Genomic DNA, 20,036 nt, shown 5'->3' on the forward strand with positions numbered 1-20,036 from the left:
TGGGGAGAGAGAGGAGGGGTGCCCTGCCTCTAAAATGAGTCTCTCTGGGGAGAGAGAGGAGGGGGGCCCTGACTCTAAAATGAGTCTCTCTGGGGAGAGAGAGGAGGGGGGCCCTGCCTCTAAAATGAGTCTCTTTGGGGAACATGACACCAAAACTAAGAGGTGAGCTGAAAATATTGTTTAAGAATTTATATTCGAAAATGCTATATAGGAGAAAAGAAAATCGATTTTTCATCAGAAATGATTACTAATGGGTACCTTCAATATAACTATTGTAAATTTTAGATGTGGTTTAAAACCATTGTTTAGCTGGAATGTAATGTTCGTATCCTGTATATTTGACTGTGAAACGTGGTTGTCTCACCTAGCTACCTTAAGATGAATGCATTTACAGATGCCATATCTTAATTTTTCCCAGTTTCTCAGAGCAGAAACATAATCCTGCAGCAACAGCAAATGTGTATTTTTAGGTGGATTATAATTAAGGGATATTTTCTGTAGGGGTTCATACATTTTTCATCAGGGAAAATCAAGTCTGACATTTTAAAGTGGAAATTACCCACTTTAGACGCCTTTATAAAGCCTTGTAGTGGTTTAATCATTTCTTTAAACAATAAAAGCTAATTGACCAACATTTCTGAAAATGGATATATAGCGTTTTGGAATGATTGTTAGAACTCTTGTTTCGCCATCTGAGCTCAGAGTAGATGAGAGATGTAATGTTTGTCTCTGTTGTGTTGAAGCCCAATCAAGCAGGAGAGACCAGCCTCCCCTGTACCCAGCTGTGTGTCCATGAAGAGTGACCAGTCTATGGGTCTTCCTATATTCTTCAGAGAGGGAGACTTTTCTACTGAACAAAGGTAAGAAGAACTCATGGGTCATGGTCAGTGAGTTAAACAACACTGTCTCTAGTCATTTCTCCTCTCCCATTTCCCCATTTATTTTTTGTTGTTTTGATAATCCATAGGCTAATCCTTTTTTCAATTTTCATAGTCCTGAAACAAAATTAAGCTAACACAACATTCCCTGTGTGTGTGTGTGTGTGTGTGTGTGTGTGTGTGTGTGTGTGTGTGTGTGTGTGTGTGTGTGTGTGTGTGTGTGTGTGTGTGTGTGTGTGTGTGTGTGTGTGTGTGTGTGTGTGTGTGTGTGTGTGTGTGTGTGTGTGTGTGTGTGTGTTTGTGTGTGTGTGTGTGTGCACTCCCTGGATGAGGAGATGTAATCTCTATCCTGATTGACGTGTCACTTGTATCCCTACCTACATGTACATATTACCTCAACTACCTGGTACCCCTGCACATTGACTCAGTACTGGTACTCCTTGTATATAGTCTAGTTATTACCTCAACTACCTGGTACCCCTGGACATTGACTCAGTACTGGTACTCCTTGTATATAGTCTAGTTATTACCTCAATTACCTGGTACCCCTGCACATTGACTCAGTACTGGTACTCCTTGTATATAGTCTAGTTATTACCTCAACTACCTGGTACCCCTGTACATTGACTCAGTACTGGTACTCCTTGTATATAGTCTAGTTATTACCTCAACTACCTGGTACCCCTGCACATTGACTCAGTACTGGTACTCCTTGTATATAGTCTAGTTATTACCTCAACTACCTGGTACCCCTGCACATTGACTAAGTACTGGTACTCCTTGTATATAGTCTAGTTATTACCTCAACTACCTGGTACCCCTGCACATTGACTCAGTACTGGAACTGCTTGTATATAGTCTAGTTATTACCTCAACTACCTGGTACCCCTGTACATTGACTCAGTACTCGTACTCATTGTATATAGTCTAGTTATTACCTCAACTACCTGGTACCCCTGTACATTGACTCAGTACTGTTACTCCTTGTATATAGTCTAGTTATTACCTCAACTACCTGGTACCCCTGTACATTGACTCAGTACTGGTACTCCTTGTATATAGTCTAGTTATTACCTCAACTACCTGGTACCCCTGCACATTGACTCAGTACTGGTACTCCTTGTATATAGTCTAGTTATTACCTCAACTACCTGGTACCCCTGCACATTGACTCAGTACTGGTACTCCTTGTATATAGTCTAGTTATTACCTCAACTACCTGGTACCCCTGTACATTGACTCAGTACTGGTACTCCTTGTATATAGTCTAGTTATTACCTCAACTACCTGGTACCCCTGTACATTGACTCAGTACTGGTACTCCTTGTATATAGTCTAGTTATTACCTCAACTACCTGGTACCCCTGCACATTGACTCAGTACTGGTACTCTTTGTATATAGTCTAGTTATTACCTCAACTACCTGGTACCCCTGCACATTGACTCAGTACTGGAACTGCTTGTATATAGTGTAGTTATTACCTCAACTACCTGGTACCCCTGTACATTGACTCAGTACTCGTACTCATTGTATATAGTCTAGTTATTACCTCAACTACCTGGTACCCCTGTACATTGACTCAGTACTGGTACTCCTTGTATATAGTCTAGTTATTACCTCAACTACCTGGTACCCCTGCACATTGACTCAGTACTGGTACTCCTTGTATATAGTCTAGTTATTACCTCAACTACCTGGTACCCCTGGACATTGACTCAGTACTGGTACTCCTTGTATATAGTCTAGTTATTACGTCAATTACCTGGTACCCCTGTACATTGACTCAGTACTGGTACTCCTTGTATATAGTCTAGTTATTACCTCAACTACCTGGTACCCCTGCACATTGACTCAGTACTGGTACTCCTTGTATATAGTCTAGTTATTACCTCAACTACCTGGTACCCCTGCACATTGACTAAGTACTGGTACTCCTTGTATATAGTCTAGTTATTACCTCAACTACCTGGTACCCCTGCACATTGACTCAGTACTGGTACTCCTTGTATATAGTCTAGTTATTACCTCAACTACCTGGTACCCCTGCACATTGACTAAGTACTGGTACTCCTTGTATATAGTCTAGTTATTACCTCAACTACCTGGTACCCCTGCACATTGACTCAGTACTGGAACTGCTTGTATATAGTCTAGTTATTACCTCAACTACCTGGTACCCCTGTACATTGACTCAGTACTCGTACTCATTGTATATAGTCTAGTTATTACCTCAACTACCTGGTACCCCTGTACATTGACTCAGTACTGTTACTCCTTGTATATAGTCTAGTTATTACCTCAACTACCTGGTACCCCTGTACATTGACTCAGTACTGGTACTCCTTGTATATAGTCTAGTTATTACCTCAACTACCTGGTACCCCTGCACATTGACTCAGTACTGGTACTCCTTGTATATAGTCTAGTTATTACCTCAACTACCTGGTACCCCTGCACATTGACTCAGTACTGGTACTCCTTGTATATAGTCTAGTTATTACCTCAACTACCTGGTACCCCTGTACATTGACTCAGTACTGGTACTCCTTGTATATAGTCTAGTTATTACCTCAACTACCTGGTACCCCTGTACATTGACTCAGTACTGGTACTCCTTGTATATAGTCTAGTTATTACCTCAACTACCTGGTACCCCTGCACATTGACTCTGTACTGGTACTCTTTGTATATAGTCTAGTTATTACCTCAACTACCTGGTACCCCTGCACATTGACTCAGTACTGGAACTGCTTGTATATAGTGTAGTTATTACCTCAACTACCTGGTACCCCTGTACATTGACTCAGTACTCGTACTCCTTGTATATAGTCTAGTTATTACCTCAACTACCTGGTACCCCTGCACATTGACTCAGTACTGGTACTCCTTGTATATAGTCTAGTTATTACCTCAACTACCTGGTACCCCTGGACATTGACTCAGTACTGGTACTCCTTGTATATAGTCTAGTTATTATGTCAATTACCTGGTACCCCTGTACATTGACTCAGTACTGGTACTCCTTGTATATAGTCTAGTTATTACCTCAACTACCTGGTACCCCTGCACATTGACTCAGTACTGGTACTCCTTGTATATAGTCTAGTTATTACCTCAACTACCTGGTACCCCTGCACATTGACTAAGTACTGGTACTCCTTGTATATAGTCTAGTTATTACCTCAACTACCTGGTACCCCTGCACATTGACTCAGTACTGGAACTGCTTGTATATAGTCTAGTTATTACCTCAACTACCTGGTACCCCTGTACATTGACTCAGTACTCGTACTCATTGTATATAGTCTAGTTATTACCTCAACTACCTGGTACCCCTGTACATTGACTCAGTACTGTTACTCCTTGTATATAGTCTAGTTATTACCTCAACTACCTGGTACCCCTGTACATTGACTCAGTACTGGTACTCCTTGTATATAGTCTAGTTATTACCTCAACTACCTGGTACCCCTGCACATTGACTCAGTACTGGTACTCCTTGTATATAGTTTAGTTATTACCTCAACTACCTGGTACCCCTGCACATTGACTCAGTACTGGTACTCCTTGTATATAGTCTAGTTATTACCTCAACTACCTGGTACCCCTGTACATTGACTCAGTACTGGTACTCCTTGTATATAGTCTAGTTATTACCTCAACTACCTGGTACCCCTGTACATTGACTCAGTACTGGTACTCCTTGTATATAGTCTAGTTATTACCTCAACTACCTGGTACCCCTGCACATTGACTCAGTACTGGTACTCTTTGTATATAGTCTATTTATTACCTCAACTACCTGGTACCCCTGCACATTGACTCAGTACTGGAACTGCTTGTATATAGTGTAGTTATTACCTCAACTACCTGGTACCCCTGTACATTGACTCAGTACTCGTACTCATTGTATATAGTCTAGTTATTACCTCAACTACCTGGTACCCCTGTACATTGACTCAGTACTGGTACTCCTTGTATATAGTCTAGTTATTACCTCAACTACCTGGTACCCCTGCACATTGACTCAGTACTGGTACTCCTTGTATATAGTCTAGTTATTACCTCAACTACCTGGTACCCCTGGACATTGACTCAGTACTGGTACTCCTTGTATATAGTCTAGTTATTACGTCAATTACCTGGTACCCCTGTACATTGACTCAGTACTGGTACTCCTTGTATATAGTCTAGTTATTACCTCAACTACCTGGTACCCCTGCACATTGACTCAGTACTGGTACTCCTTGTATATAGTCTAGTTATTACCTCAACTACCTGGTACCCCTGCACATTGACTAAGTACTGGTACTCCTTGTATATAGTCTAGTTATTACCTCAACTACCTGGTACCCCTGCACATTGACTCAGTACTGGAACTGCTTGTATATAGTCTAGTTATTACCTCAACTACCTGGTACCCCTGTACATTGACTCAGTACTCGTACTCATTGTATATAGTCTAGTTATTACCTCAACTACCTGGTACCCCTGTACATTGACTCAGTACTGTTACTCCTTGTATATAGTCTAGTTATTACCTCAACTACCTGGTACCCCTGTACATTGACTCAGTACTGGTACTCCTTGTATATAGTCTAGTTATTACCTCAACTACCTGGTACCCCTGCACATTGACTCAGTACTGGTACTCCTTGTATATAGTTTAGTTATTACCTCAACTACCTGGTACCCCTGCACATTGACTCAGTACTGGTACTCCTTGTATATAGTCTAGTTATTACCTCAACTACCTGGTACCCCTGTACATTGACTCAGTACTGGTACTCCTTGTATATAGTCTAGTTATTACCTCAACTACCTGGTACCCCTGTACATTGACTCAGTACTGGTACTCCTTGTATATAGTCTAGTTATTACCTCAACTACCTGGTACCCCTGCACATTGACTCAGTACTGGTACTCTTTGTATATAGTCTAGTTATTACCTCAACTACCTGGTACCCCTGCACATTGACTCAGTACTGGAACTGCTTGTATATAGTGTAGTTATTACCTCAACTACCTGGTACCCCTGTACATTGACTCAGTACTCGTACTCCTTGTATATAGTCTAGTTATTACCTCAACTACCTGGTACCCCTGTACATTGACTCAGTACTGGTACTCCTTGTATATAGTCTAGTTATTACCTCAACTACCTGGTACCCCTGCACATTGACTCAGTACTGGTACTCTTTGTATATAGTCTAGTTATTACCTCAACTACCTGGTACCCCTGCACATTGACTCAGTACTGGTACTCCTTGTATATAGTCTAGTTGTTACCTCAACTACCTGGTACCCCTGCACATTGACTCAGTACTGGAACTGCTTGTATATAGTCTAGTTATTACCTCAACTACCTGGTACCCCTGTACATTGACTCAGTACTCGTACTCATTGTATATAGTCTAGTTATTACCTCAACTACCTGGTACCCCTGTACATTGACTCAGTACTGTTACTCCTTGTATATAGTCTAGTTATTACCTCAACTACCTGGTACCCCTGTACATTGACTCAGTACTGGTACTCCTTGTATATAGTCTAGTTATTACCTCAACTACCTGGTACCCCTGCACATTGACTCAGTACTGGTACTCCTTGTATATAGTTTAGTTATTACCTCAACTACCTGGTACCCCTGCACATTGACTCAGTACTGGTACTCCTTGTATATAGTCTAGTTATTACCTCAACTACCTGGTACCCCTGTACATTGACTCAGTACTGGTACTCCTTGTATATAGTCTAGTTATTACCTCAACTACCTGGTACCCCTGTACATTGACTCAGTACTGGTACTCCTTGTATATAGTCTAGTTATTACCTCAACTACCTGGTACCCCTGCACATTGACTCAGTACTGGTACTCTTTGTATATAGTCTAGTTATTACCTCAACTACCTGGTACCCCTGCACATTGACTCAGTACTGGAACTGCTTGTATATAGTGTAGTTATTACCTCAACTACCTGGTACCCCTGTACATTGACTCAGTACTCGTACTCATTGTATATAGTCTAGTTATTACCTCAACTACCTGGTACCCCTGTACATTGACTCAGTACTGGTACTCCTTGTATATAGTCTAGTTATTACCTCAACTACCTGGTACCCCTGCACATTGACTCAGTACTGGTACTCCTTGTATATAGTCTAGTTATTACCTCAACTACCTGGTACCCCTGGACATTGACTCAGTACTGGTACTCCTTGTATATAGTCTAGTTATTACCTCAACTACCTGGTACCCCTGTACATTGACTCAGTACTGGTACTCCTTGTATATAGTCTAGTTATTACCTCAACTACCTGGTACCCCTGCACATTGACTCAGTACTGGTACTCTTTGTATATAGTCTAGTTATTACCTCAACTACCTGGTACCCCTGCACATTGACTCAGTACTGGTACTCCTTGTATATAGTCTAGTTATTACCTCAACTACCTGGTACCCCTGCACATTGACTCAGTACTGGAACTGCTTGTATATAGTCTAGTTATTACCTCAACTACCTGGTACCCCTGTACATTGACTCAGTACTCGTACTCATTGTATATAGTCTAGTTATTACCTCAACTACCTGGTACCCCTGTACATTGACTCAGTACTGTTACTCCTTGTATATAGTCTAGTTATTACCTCAACTACCTGGTACCCCTGTACATTGACTCAGTACTGGTACTCCTTGTATATAGTCTAGTTATTACCTCAACTACCTGGTACCCCTGCACATTGACTCAGTACTGGTACTCCTTGTATATAGTCTAGTTATTACCTCAACTACCTGGTACCCCTGCACATTGACTCAGTACTGGTACTCCTTGTATATAGTCTAGTTATTACCTCAACTACCTTGTACCCCTGTACATTGACTCAGTACTGGTACTCCTTGTATATAGTCTAGTTATTACCTCAACTACCTGGTACCCCTGTACATTGACTCAGTACTGGTACTCCTTGTATATAGTCTAGTTATTACCTCAACTACCTGGTACCCCTGCACATTGACTCAGTACTGGTACTCCTTGTATATAGTCTAGTTATTACCTCAACTACCTGGTACCCCTGCACATTGACTCAGTACTGGTACTCCTTGTATATAGTCTAGTTATTACCTCAACTACCTGGTATCCCTGCACATTGACTCAGTACTGGTACTCCTTGTATATAGTCTAGTTATTACCTCAACTACCTGGTACCCCTGCACATTGACTCAGTACTGGTACTCCTTGTATATAGTCTAGTTATTACCTCAACTACCTGGTACCCCTGCACATTGACTCAGTACTGGTACTCCTTGTATATAGTCTAGTTATTACCTCAACTACCTGGTACCCCTGGACATTGACTCAGTACTGGTACTCCTTGTATATAGTCTAGTTATTACCTCAACTACCTGGTACCCCTGCACATTGACTCAGTACTGGTAGTTCTTGTATATAGTCTAGTTATTACCTCAACTACCTGGTACCCTGCACATTGACTCAGTACTGGTACTCCTTATAGCCTCATTATTATTATTTCATTGTGTTACTATTTACTTTTTCTTTGTTTTTAACTGCATTGTTGGGAAAGGGCTCGTTAGTAAGCATTTCACGGTAAAGTGTACACCTGTTGTATTCAGCGCATGTGAGAAATGCAATTTGATTTGAAGGTCATTGGCTCTAACGGTCGTCTCGTGCCGAACAGCGCATGTTCGGATGTTGAAGCACTGTGGCTAGGAAAAACTCCCTAGAAAGGCAGGAACCTAGGAAGAAACCTAGAGAGGAACCAGGCTCTGAGGGGTTGCCAGTCCTCTTCTGGCTGTGCTGGGGGGAGATTATAACAGTACATGGCCATTAAGGCCAGATCGTTCTTCAAGATGTTCAAATGTTCATAGATGACCAGCAGGGTCAAATAATAATCACAGTGGTTATAGAGGGTGCAACAGGTCAGCATCTCCGGAGTAAATGTCAGTTGGCTGTTCATAGTCGATCATTCAGAGGTTGAGACAGCAGGTGAGAGCGAGAGAGAGCGAGAGAGAGAGAGAGAGAGAGAGAGAGAGAGACAGAGACAGAGAGGGAGAGAGAGCGAGGGTAACAGTCAGCCAGATTAGGCTACAGGTAAAGAAATAACCTGGCTGTTGTTGACAAGCATAGGCCTATTCAGTTCATATCTATGTTATTAATATTTGATTCATTGATTGAAATTACGACCCCATCCTCAGTAGCCTATTCCAGCAGGCTACTGGGCAACAGAAGCACTTCCTTACCTCAACATCGTCTTGCTATTCATGTTAAATAAATTAGTCTGTCAATTTGAACTAAGCAAGCTGCTAAATCATTCAGCTTACATCTTGCCTACATGTTGCCCAGGCTACTGGAGGCTGTCTGAAATAAGATATAGGCCTATAGGGGCTATGTTTTGGCCTAGTTTTCAGGCCTTGTTGGTGGGTTTTGAGGAGTCATTGGGCTAGAAAAAGTAATTGCATTAAATCACCTGACTGTTTGGATGTGTCTGTTACTTAATGTTGTATTGCTGAGAGATAATGAATAAAAGAGAACACTGTGTTAACCGCAACCAACATGCTGGATCTCTGTTTAGGGGTCAGTGCTATAAAAGGAGTCGCTCTGGGGAGAGAGAGGAGGGGGGCCCTGCCTCTAAAAGGAGTCGCTCTGGGGAGAGAGAGGAGGGGGGCTCTGCCTCTAAAATGAGTCTCTCTGGGGAGAGAGAGGAGGGGGGCCCTGCCTCTAAAATGAGTCTCTCTGAGGGACATGACACCAAAACTAAGAGGTGAGCTGAAAATATTGTTTAAGAATTTATATTCCAAAGTGCTATATAGGAGAAAGAAAATCACATTTGTGTTTTTTCATCAGAAATTATTACTAATAGGTACCTTCAATGTAACTATTGTAGATTTGAGATGTGATTTAAAACCATTGTTTAGCTGGAATGTAATGTTCGTATCCTGTATATTTGACTGTGATACGTGGTCGTCTCACCTAGCTACCTTAAGATGAATGCATTTACAGATGCCATATCTTCATTTGACCCTGTTTCTCACAGCAGGAACATAATCCTGCAGCAATAGCAAATGTGTATTTTTATGTGGATTATAATTAAGGGATATTTTCTGTAGGGGTTCATACATTTTTCATCAGGGAAAATCAAGTCTGACATTTTAAAGTGGAAATTACACACATTAGACACCTTTATAAAGCCTTGTAGTGGTTTAATAATTTATTTAAACAATAAAAGCTAATTGACCAACATTTCTGAAAATGGATATATAGCGTTGTGGAATGAAACTCTTGTTTCCCCATCTGAGCTCAGAGTAGATGAGAGACGTAATGTTTGTCTCTGTTGTGTTGAAGTCCAATCAAGCAGGAGAGACCAGCCTCCCCTGTACCCAGCTGTGTGTCCATGAAGAGTGACCGGTCTTTGAATCAACCTATAGAGTTTAGAGAGGGAGACTTTTCTACTGAACAAAGGTAAGAAGAACTCATGGGTCATGGTCAGTGAGTTAAACAACACTGTCTCTAGTCATTTCTCCTCTCCCATTTTACCATTTATTTTAGTTGTTTTCATAATCCATAGGCTAATCCTTTTTTCCATTTTCATAGTCCTGAAACAATATTAAACTAACACAACATTCCCTCCCTGTGTGTGTGTGTGTGTGTGTGTGTTTGTGTGTGTGTGTGTGTGTGTGTGTGTGTGTGTGTGTGTGTGTGTGTGTGTGTGTGTGTGTGTGTGTGTGTGTGTGTGTGTGTGTGTGTGTGTGTGTGTGTGTGTGTGTGTGTGTGTGTGTGTGTGTGTGTACTCCCTGGATGAGGAGATGTAATCTCATGTTTTGTCTACAGAAACCAACAGGAGAGATCAGAGTCAGAGATTCTCAGTGGTCAGTCTTCCCAGAGTCATCAAACAGACCTGGCCTCCATATTCAGTGTATGTGGTCCTGTTATGTACATTTGTTTTTGTTTACCTCAAGTAAAGTTGTTCTGTCAATCATTCATTAATGTGTTAATGAGAAAGCATTTAGTCTCTTGCTTAACTTATTTACTTGATTTATTTCAGTTGCTTGAAGAGAATATTATGACATTTGTGAAGAAGGAGCTGAAGATGTTCAAGAGGATTCTTAGTCCAGAACTCCCAGAAGGCTTTGAGAGTCAGAAGCAGGATAAGGAAGTGGTGGATGCTGAAGATGAGAAGCAGGAGAGCAGTGCCAGAGAGGGGGCTCTGAAGATCACACTGCACGTCCTGAGGAAAATGAACCAGAAGGAGCTTGCTGACACACTGGAGAAAAGTAAGAGCTGTCTGCCTCATGTTGAATGCTGTTTTAGAACATTTAAAAGCTGTAGCTAAAGTACAGCTAAAGTAGCTGTGTAGCTCAATGATATTGTAGCAGCCTTAACACAACAACTAGTGACCTCATCAAGTAGCAGCAGGGATGTGTTGTGGTGATTAAATTAGAGAGAGAGACAGAGAGAGAGAGAGAGAGAGAGAGAGCATTAATGATACCATCATTAATACGAATAATAATATCACTCCAGTCTGTAATGCATTATGAAAACATTTACACATTTATACAGACAAGAGAATAAATGATTATAATTTAAACTTTATAAGACAGTCTTACAATACTGTAGGCATTAAAACAGATGTAATATTAATATCCTCTGTGTTGTTTCTAGATTCAGATGAGCGTGCTGTGATTCTTCAACGTGACCTCAAATCTAATCTAAAGAAGAAGTTTCAATGTGTATTTGAGGGGATCGCTAAACAAGGAAACCCAACACTTCTCAATAAGATCTACACAGAGCTCTACATCACAGAGGGTGGAACAGGAGAGGTCAATAATGAACATGAGCTGAGACAGATTGAGACAACAACCAGGAAACAAGCAAGACCAGAGACTGCAGTCAAATGTAACGACATCTTCAGACCCTTAACTGGACAAGACAAACCTATCAGAACTGTGCTGACAAAGGGAGTCGCTGGCATTGGAAAAACAGTCTCTGTGCAGAAGTTCATTCTGGACTGGGCTGAAGGAAAAGCAAATCAGGATGTCCAATTGGTATTTTCATTCCCTTTTCGGGAGCTGAATTTGATGAAAAAGGACAAACACACTTTCATTGAACTTCTCAGTCACTTCTCAATCGAAACCAAAGAATCAAGAATCTCCAACTACGACAAGTACAAAGTTCTGTTCATCTTTGATGGTCTGGATGAGTGCCGACTGCCCCTAGACTTCCAGAAGAACAAGATCTGTTGTGACGTCACAGAGTCAACCTCAGTGGATGTTCTGCTGACAAATCTCATCAAGGGAAATCTGCTTCCCTCTGCTCTCCTCTGGATAACTACCCGACCTGCAGCAGCCAATCAGATCCCTTCAGGGTGTGTTGACCAGGTGACAGAGGTACGAGGGTTCAATGACCCACAGAAGGAGGAGTACTTCATGAAGAGATTCAGTGATTCAGAGGACCTGGCCAGCAGAATCATCTCACACATAAAGACATCAAGGAGCCTCCACATCATGTGCCACATTCCAGTCTTCTGTTGGATTTCTGCAATAGTCCTTGAACACATGCTGAAACATAAGAGAGAAGAGATGCCCAAGACTCTGACTGAGATGTTCATACACCTTGTGGTGTTTCATACCAAACAGAAGAATGAAAAGTATCTTGGGAAAGAAGAGACAGGTCCACACTGGAATAAAGAGAGCATTCTGTCACTGGGAAAACTGGCTTTTCAACAGCTTGTGAATGGCAATCTGATTTTCTATGAAGAAGACCTGAAAGAGGCTGGCATTGATGTCAATGAAGCCTCGGTGTACTCAGGATTGTGCACACAGATCTTTAAAGAGGAATGTGGGCTGTACCAGGACAAGGTGTACTGCTTCGTGCATCTGAGCATTCAGGAGTTTCTGGCTGCTGTATATGTGTTCCTCTCATTCATCAACAACAATGAGAATCTAATGGCCGAACCGCAAGTTACTGAAGTTACTGTCTACAAGAGTGCTGTGGATAAAGCCTTACAAAGTGAGACGGGAAACCTGGACCTTTTCCTCCGCTTCCTACTGGGTCTCTCACTGGTGTCCAATCAGAAGCTCTTACGAGGTCTACTGACAAAGACAAGAAGCAGCTCACAGAGCCATGAAGAAACAGTCAAGTACATCAAGGAGAAGATCAGGGAGAATCCCTCTCCAGAGAAGTGCATCAATCTGTTCCACTGTCTGAATGAACTGAATGACCATTCTCTAGTGGAGGAGATCCAAAGCTACCTGAGATCAGGAAGTATCTCAGAAACCTACCTGTCACCTGCACAGTGGTCAGCTCTGGTCTTTGTGTTGCTGACTTCAGAAAAGGAGCTGGATGTGTTTGACCTGAATAAATACTTCAGATCAGAGGAAGGTCTTCTGAGGCTGCTGCCAGTGGTCAAAGCCTCAAGAGCTGCTCTGTGAGTACATAAAATGACATTTAAGTACTAATCATCAGGAAGAAATATTCAGTAGAGAAATATATGTATTATTGAAAAACATATTGAATCAATGCATTGATGTTCACATTAGTATAACAATATGACCATACAATTCTAGGAGATGGAAGATGAATCTATATGTTGTTTAAGAGAATAAACCAAATGCATCTGCCATTGTCCTTCTACACTACTGGTGTTAAATTAACAGTGTGTTTGTGAAATCATGATGATCTCTCTGTCAGGCTGTCAGGCTGTGGACTCACAGAGAAAGGCTGTGCTTCTCTGGTCTCAGCTCTGAAGTCAAACCCCTCACACCTCAGAGAGCTGGACCTGAGCTACAATCACCCAGGAGACTCAGGAGTCAGACTGCTCTCTGCTGGACTGGAGGATCCACACTGCAGACTGGAGACTCTGAGGTCAGTATTCCTGTATCACTCAATGACCACACACACACTGGACACACTCTGGACACACACACACACACACACACACACACACACACACTGGACACACACACACACACAAACACACTGGACACACACACACACACATGCACACACACACAATGGACACACCCCCACTGGACACACACACTGGACACACACACACATTCTGGGCACACACACACAAAAACACAATGGACACACACACACTGGACACACACACACACTGGACACACACACACACTGGACACCCCCCCACTGGACACACACACTGGACACACACACACGCACACACAACGATTAATTTAGAAACATGTTATCTATTGTTAATAATGATACATTCATTCATTTATGTACAGTACCAGTCAAAAGTTTGGACACACCTACTCATTCAAGGGCTTTTCTTTATTTTTACTATTTTCTACATTGTAAAATAATAGTGAAGACATTAAAACTATGAAATAACACATATGGAATCATGTAGTAACCAAAAAAGTGTTAAACAAATAAAATATATTTGTTATTTGAAATTCTTCAAATAGCCACCCTTTACCTTGATGACAGCTTTGCACACTCTTGGCATTCTCTCAACCAGTTCCCACATATGCTGAGCACTTGTTGGCTGCTTTTTCTTCCCTCTGCCGTCCGACTCATCCCAAACCATCTCAATTGGGTTGAGGTCGGGTGATTATGGAGGCCAGGTCATCTGATGCAGCACTCAATCACTCTCCTTACACAGTCTGGAAGTGTGTTGAGTCATTGTCATGTTGAAAAACAAATGATAGTCCCACTAAGCCCAAACCAGATGGGATGGCGTATCGCTGCAGAATGCTGTGGTAGCCATGCTGGTTAAGTGTGCCTTGAATTCTAAATAAATCACAGACAGTGTCACCAGCAAAGCACCCCCACACCAAAACACCTCCTCCTCCATGCTTTACGGTGGGAAATACACATGCCGAGATCATCCCTTCACCCACACCGCTTCTCACAAAGACACAGCGGTTGGAACCAAAAATCTCCAATTTGGACTCCAGACCAAAGGACAAATGTCCACCTGTGTAATGTCATTGCCCGTGTTTGTTGGCCCAAGCAAGTCTCTTCTTCTTATTGGTGTCCTTTAGTAGTGATTTATTTGAGGCAATTCGACCATGAAGGCCTGATTCACACAGTCACCTCTGAACAGTTGATGTTGAGCTGTGTCTGTGACTTGAACTCTGTGATGCATTTATTTGGGCTGCAATTTCTGAGGCTGGTAACTCTAATGAACTTATCCTCTGCAGCAAAGGTATCTGGGTCTTCCATTCCTGTGGCGGTCCTCATGAGAGCCAGTTTCATCATAGCGCTTGATGTTTTTTGCGACTGCACTTGAAGAAACTTTAAAAGTTCTTGAAATGTTCCTTATTGAATGACCATCATGTCTTAAAGTAATGATGTACTGTGGTTTCTCTTTGCTTATTTGAGCTGTTCTTGACATAATATGGACTTGGTCTTTTACCAAATAGGGCTATATTCTGTATACTATATACCTTGTCACAGCACAACTGATTGGCTCAAACGCATTAAGAAGGAAAGAAATTCCACAAATTAACTTTTAAGAAGGCACACCTGTTAATTGAAATGCATTCCAGGTGACTACCTCATGAAGCTGGTTGAGAGAATGCCAAGAGTGTGCAAAGCTGTCATCAAGGCAAAGGGTGGCTATTTGAAGAATCTACAAAATAAAATATAGAAAATTTGTTTAACACTTTTTTGGTTACTACATGATTCCATATGTGTTATTTCATAGTTTTGATGTCTTCACTATTATTCTACAATGTAAAAAATAGTTTTAAAAAAACTAAACAAAAACTTGAATGAGTAGGTGTGTTCAAACATTTGACTGGTACTGTATATATACATATATGAATAGATATGGCAGGTTTCAGGACTCTGATGTATCTGAAAATGTTGAAAAAATATATTTTCACCACCAAAGAATAGCAGTGTGGTTTTAATATGATTTGACTCTTTGCAGGCTGTCAGGCTGTCTAGTCACAGAGGAAGGCTGTGCTTCTCTGGTCTCAGCTCTGAAGTCAAACCCCTCACACCTGAGAGAGCTGGATCTGAGTAACAATGACCTGAAGGATTCAGGAGTGAAGCTGCTCTCTGCTGGACTGGGGAATCCCCACTGTAAACTGGAGACTCTGAGGTCAGTATTCCTGTAGTTGGTCAACAAGTGATAACTGTTCACCAGATCCACATGTGTTTACCAGGCACACATAGTCCACACCATATGTGTTTGAACAGTGAAGCTTACATTTTTACATTTGGTGCTATGCTCCAGCATTTTGGATTTGAGATATAATGTTTCATATTAGGCAACAGTACAGAATGTCACCTTTTATTTGATGTTAATGGTGAGAGGTTAGCATGTTTTGTTGTAGCCTCTGTAACTTTCTCATTCATTATTTTTCATGATTCATTCATGATCTTTCTCAATCATGGCAGTCACAGGCTTGATTTAGTCATTGCATTCAAAGAATATGGGACCAAATACTAAACTTTTGACTACTTTAATACACTATAAGTTAATTGGTCAGAATACTTGACTTCTTGAAAAAGGGGGACTAGATACATAAAGGGCTTTTATTTTTCTAAACGGTGAAACAGATATGTATGAAAATTCCCTCAAATAAAAGGTGACATTATATACTGTCACCTCATATAAAACATTTGATCTCAAATCCAAAATGTTGGAGTATAGAGTCACATTTAAACATGTTATCTTTGTCAAAATGGATATGGTGTGGACTGTATACTCAATACAATCTAAATCTGATACCTCACTGTCTGTCTTTTGACTGATACTGCTTTTTAAACTGCTCTGGTCAGTCTACTCAAATATGTGTAATATGCATGTTTCTCTTTACAATCAATACATGATCATTTCTAATAATGAAACATTCATTAATTTATGAGTAGATATGGCAGGTTTCAGGACACTGATATATCTTAATATGTAGAAAAAATATACTGCCACTATTTTGACCACCAAAGAATAACAGTGTTATTTTAATATGATTTAACTCTTTGCAGGCTGTCAGGCTGTCTAGTCACAGAGGAAGGCTGTGCTTCTCTGGTCTCAGCTCTGAAGTCAAACCCCTCACACCTGAGAGAGCTGGACCTGAGCTACAATCACCCAGGAGACTCAGGAGTCAGACTGCTCTCTGCTGGACTGGAGGATCCACACTGCAGACTGGAGAAACTCAAGTATGTAGAGGGTTTATGTCAATGTTCATATCAGACATGTTGGAGTTATCAGGCTAGTTAAGACAAACATTCTGACCACCACTTGGACTAAGTTACATAAAGACTGTGTGTGTGTATGTGAGTGTGTGTCCTGTGTGTGTGTGTGTGTGTCCAGTGTGTGTGTGTCCAGTGTGTGTGTGTGTCCTATGTGTGTGTGTGTGTCCTGTGTGTATGTGTGTCCAGTGTGTATGTGTGTCCAGTGTGTGTGTGTGTGTGTGTCCAGTGTGTTTGTGTGTCCAGTGTGTGTGTGTGGTCCAGTGTGTGTGTGTGTGTTGGATACACATTGGATACACACACACACTGGACACACACACACACACACTGGACACACACACACACACACACACACACACACACACACACACACTGGTCACTCACACACACACACACACACACACTGGACAAACACACACACACTGGACACACACACAAACACACTGGACACACACACACACACACACACACTGGACACACACACACACACTGGACACACACACACTGGACACACTGGACAGACAAACACACACACACTGAACACACACACAAACACACACACTGGACCCACACACGCACACACTGGACACACACACACAAACACTCACACACTGGACACACACCCACACACACAGTGGACACACACACACACATACACACACACACACACTGGAAACACACACACTGGACACACACACAGATTGGACACACACACACACTCACACTGGACACACACACACTCACACTGGACACACACACACACACTGGACACACACATTCACTTGACAAACACATACAAACTGAACACACACACACACACACACACAGGACACACACACACACACACACACACACACACACTGGACACACACACTAGACACAAACTGGACACACACACTGGACACTGGACACACACACACACAGGACACACACACACACACACTGGACACACACACACATAAACACTGGGCACACACAAGAGGATACACACACACACACTGGACACACACACACACACACACACACACACACACACATACACACTGGGCAAACACTAACAGGACACACACACACACACACACACTGGACACACACACACACTGGACACACACACACACACACACTGGGGACACACACACACACACAGACACACACACACTGCACACACACACACACACACACTGGACACACACACATACAAACATTCTTACCACCGCTTATACAAAGTTATATGCTGAATGTGTGTGTGTGTGTGTGTGTGTGTGTGTGTGTGTCCAGTGTGTGTGTGTGTGTGTGTGTGTGTGTGTGTGTGAGTTCAGGTCTATCACTCAATGACTGTCTGTTCTTCTGCTTACCGCTACAGTGTGGAACATGGTGGAGAGAACACAATGAAACCTGGACTTAGAAAATGTGAGTGTTGACTGCTGTGAAGAATATGACTAAGAATAAGTCTTAATTCAAGTGAAGTCAAAGTCAAAGACCACCATCATTACTTACTTGGTCATATTAAATATCAGCTGTAGTTCTACAGAAGCACAAATCAGGGACACCAAAGTTTACAAAGAGTTGCTTTGACAATGTGTGTGTCTGTGTATGTGTGTGTGGCATGTTCGTGTTACATAAGAAATGTGTGTTTGTGTTCAGGATGTGTGTGTGTGTTCAGGATATGTGTGTGTGTGTGTAATTAATGGGAATAAGTGTGTTTTATATTACCATACAGTATAACATATGATCATTCAACAAGTCTCAAGTTACCTTAACTTCTCCTTTTGATACCTAGAAACATCTACATTAAATGAATTAGTGAAAAGTGAGTTAACATTCTAATGTGAATGATGATGATTTCTAATATTGTTTCTGGTTTCATCCATCAGATGTCTGTGATCTCACACTGGACCCAAACACAGTAAACAGATTCCTCTCTCTGTCTGAGGAGAACAGAAAGGTGACACGTAGGACAGAGGAGCAGCCGTATCCTGATCACCCAGAGAGATTTGAGGACTGTAGTCAGGTGCTGTGTAGAGAGGGTCTGACTGGGCGCTGTTACTGGGAGGTAGAGTGGAGTGGGAGTGAGGCTGATATAGGAGTGGCATATAAAGGAATCAGCAGGAGAGGATTGGGTAATGACTGTAGGATTGGATGTAATGACAAGTCCTGGAGTCTGATCTGCTCTGACTACAGTTACTCTGCCTGTCACAATAGGAAGTCCACTCCCATAGACGTCCCCTCCTCCAGCTCCCACAGAGTAGGAGTGTATCTGGACTGGCCAGCCGGCACTCTGTCCTTCTACAGAGTCTCCTCTGACACACTGACCCACCTGAACACATTCCACTCCACATTCACTGAGCCCCTCTATCCAGGGTTTAATGTTTATGTTGACTCCTCAGTGTCCCTGTAAATAATAACCATGGTAACACTGACACACACAAACACACATATTCTGGACACACACTGGACACACACAAACACACTGGACACACACACACACTGCACAAACACACACACACACACACACACACACACACACACACTGGACACACACACAGGACACACACAAACACACTGGACACACACACACACTGCACAAACACACACACACACACACACACACACTGGACACACACACAGGACACACACAAACACTCACCCTGGACACACACACACACACACACACACACACACAATGGAGACACACTCACCGGACACACACACACCGGACACACACAAACACACACACCGGACACACACACACTGGACACACTCACACTGGACACACACACACAAACACACTGGACACACACACACACACACACACACACACACACACACAATGGAGACACACACACTGGACACACACACACTGGACACACACACCAGACACACACACACACCGGGGACACACACACACCGGGGACACACACACACACCGGACACACACACACACCGGACACACACACACACCGGAC

The 20,036-nt window shown here is 42.2% G+C and overlaps 1 protein-coding gene across 1 annotated transcript; it reads left to right on the top strand.

Moving 5' to 3' along the window:
• The first annotated feature begins 20 nt into the window (after positions 1-20).
• On the top strand, positions 21-19,716 carry LOC311120839 (NLR family CARD domain-containing protein 3-like). The gene is made up of 8 exons (XM_084195403.1): positions 21-162; positions 744-860; positions 10,729-11,171; positions 11,560-13,316; positions 15,813-15,976; positions 16,864-17,037; positions 18,434-18,480; positions 18,945-19,716. The coding sequence occupies exons 1-8, from the start codon at positions 35-37 to the stop codon at positions 19,466-19,468; spliced, it is 3,354 nt and encodes a 1,117-aa protein (XP_084051529.1). The 5' UTR covers positions 21-34; the 3' UTR covers positions 19,469-19,716.
• Positions 19,717-20,036: the final 320 nt, after the last annotated feature.

This window comes from Coregonus lavaretus (assembly GCF_964263955.1).
Source record: "Coregonus lavaretus genome assembly, contig: HAP1_SCAFFOLD_522, whole genome shotgun sequence".
Lineage (NCBI taxonomy): Eukaryota > Metazoa > Chordata > Actinopteri > Salmoniformes > Salmonidae > Coregonus > Coregonus lavaretus.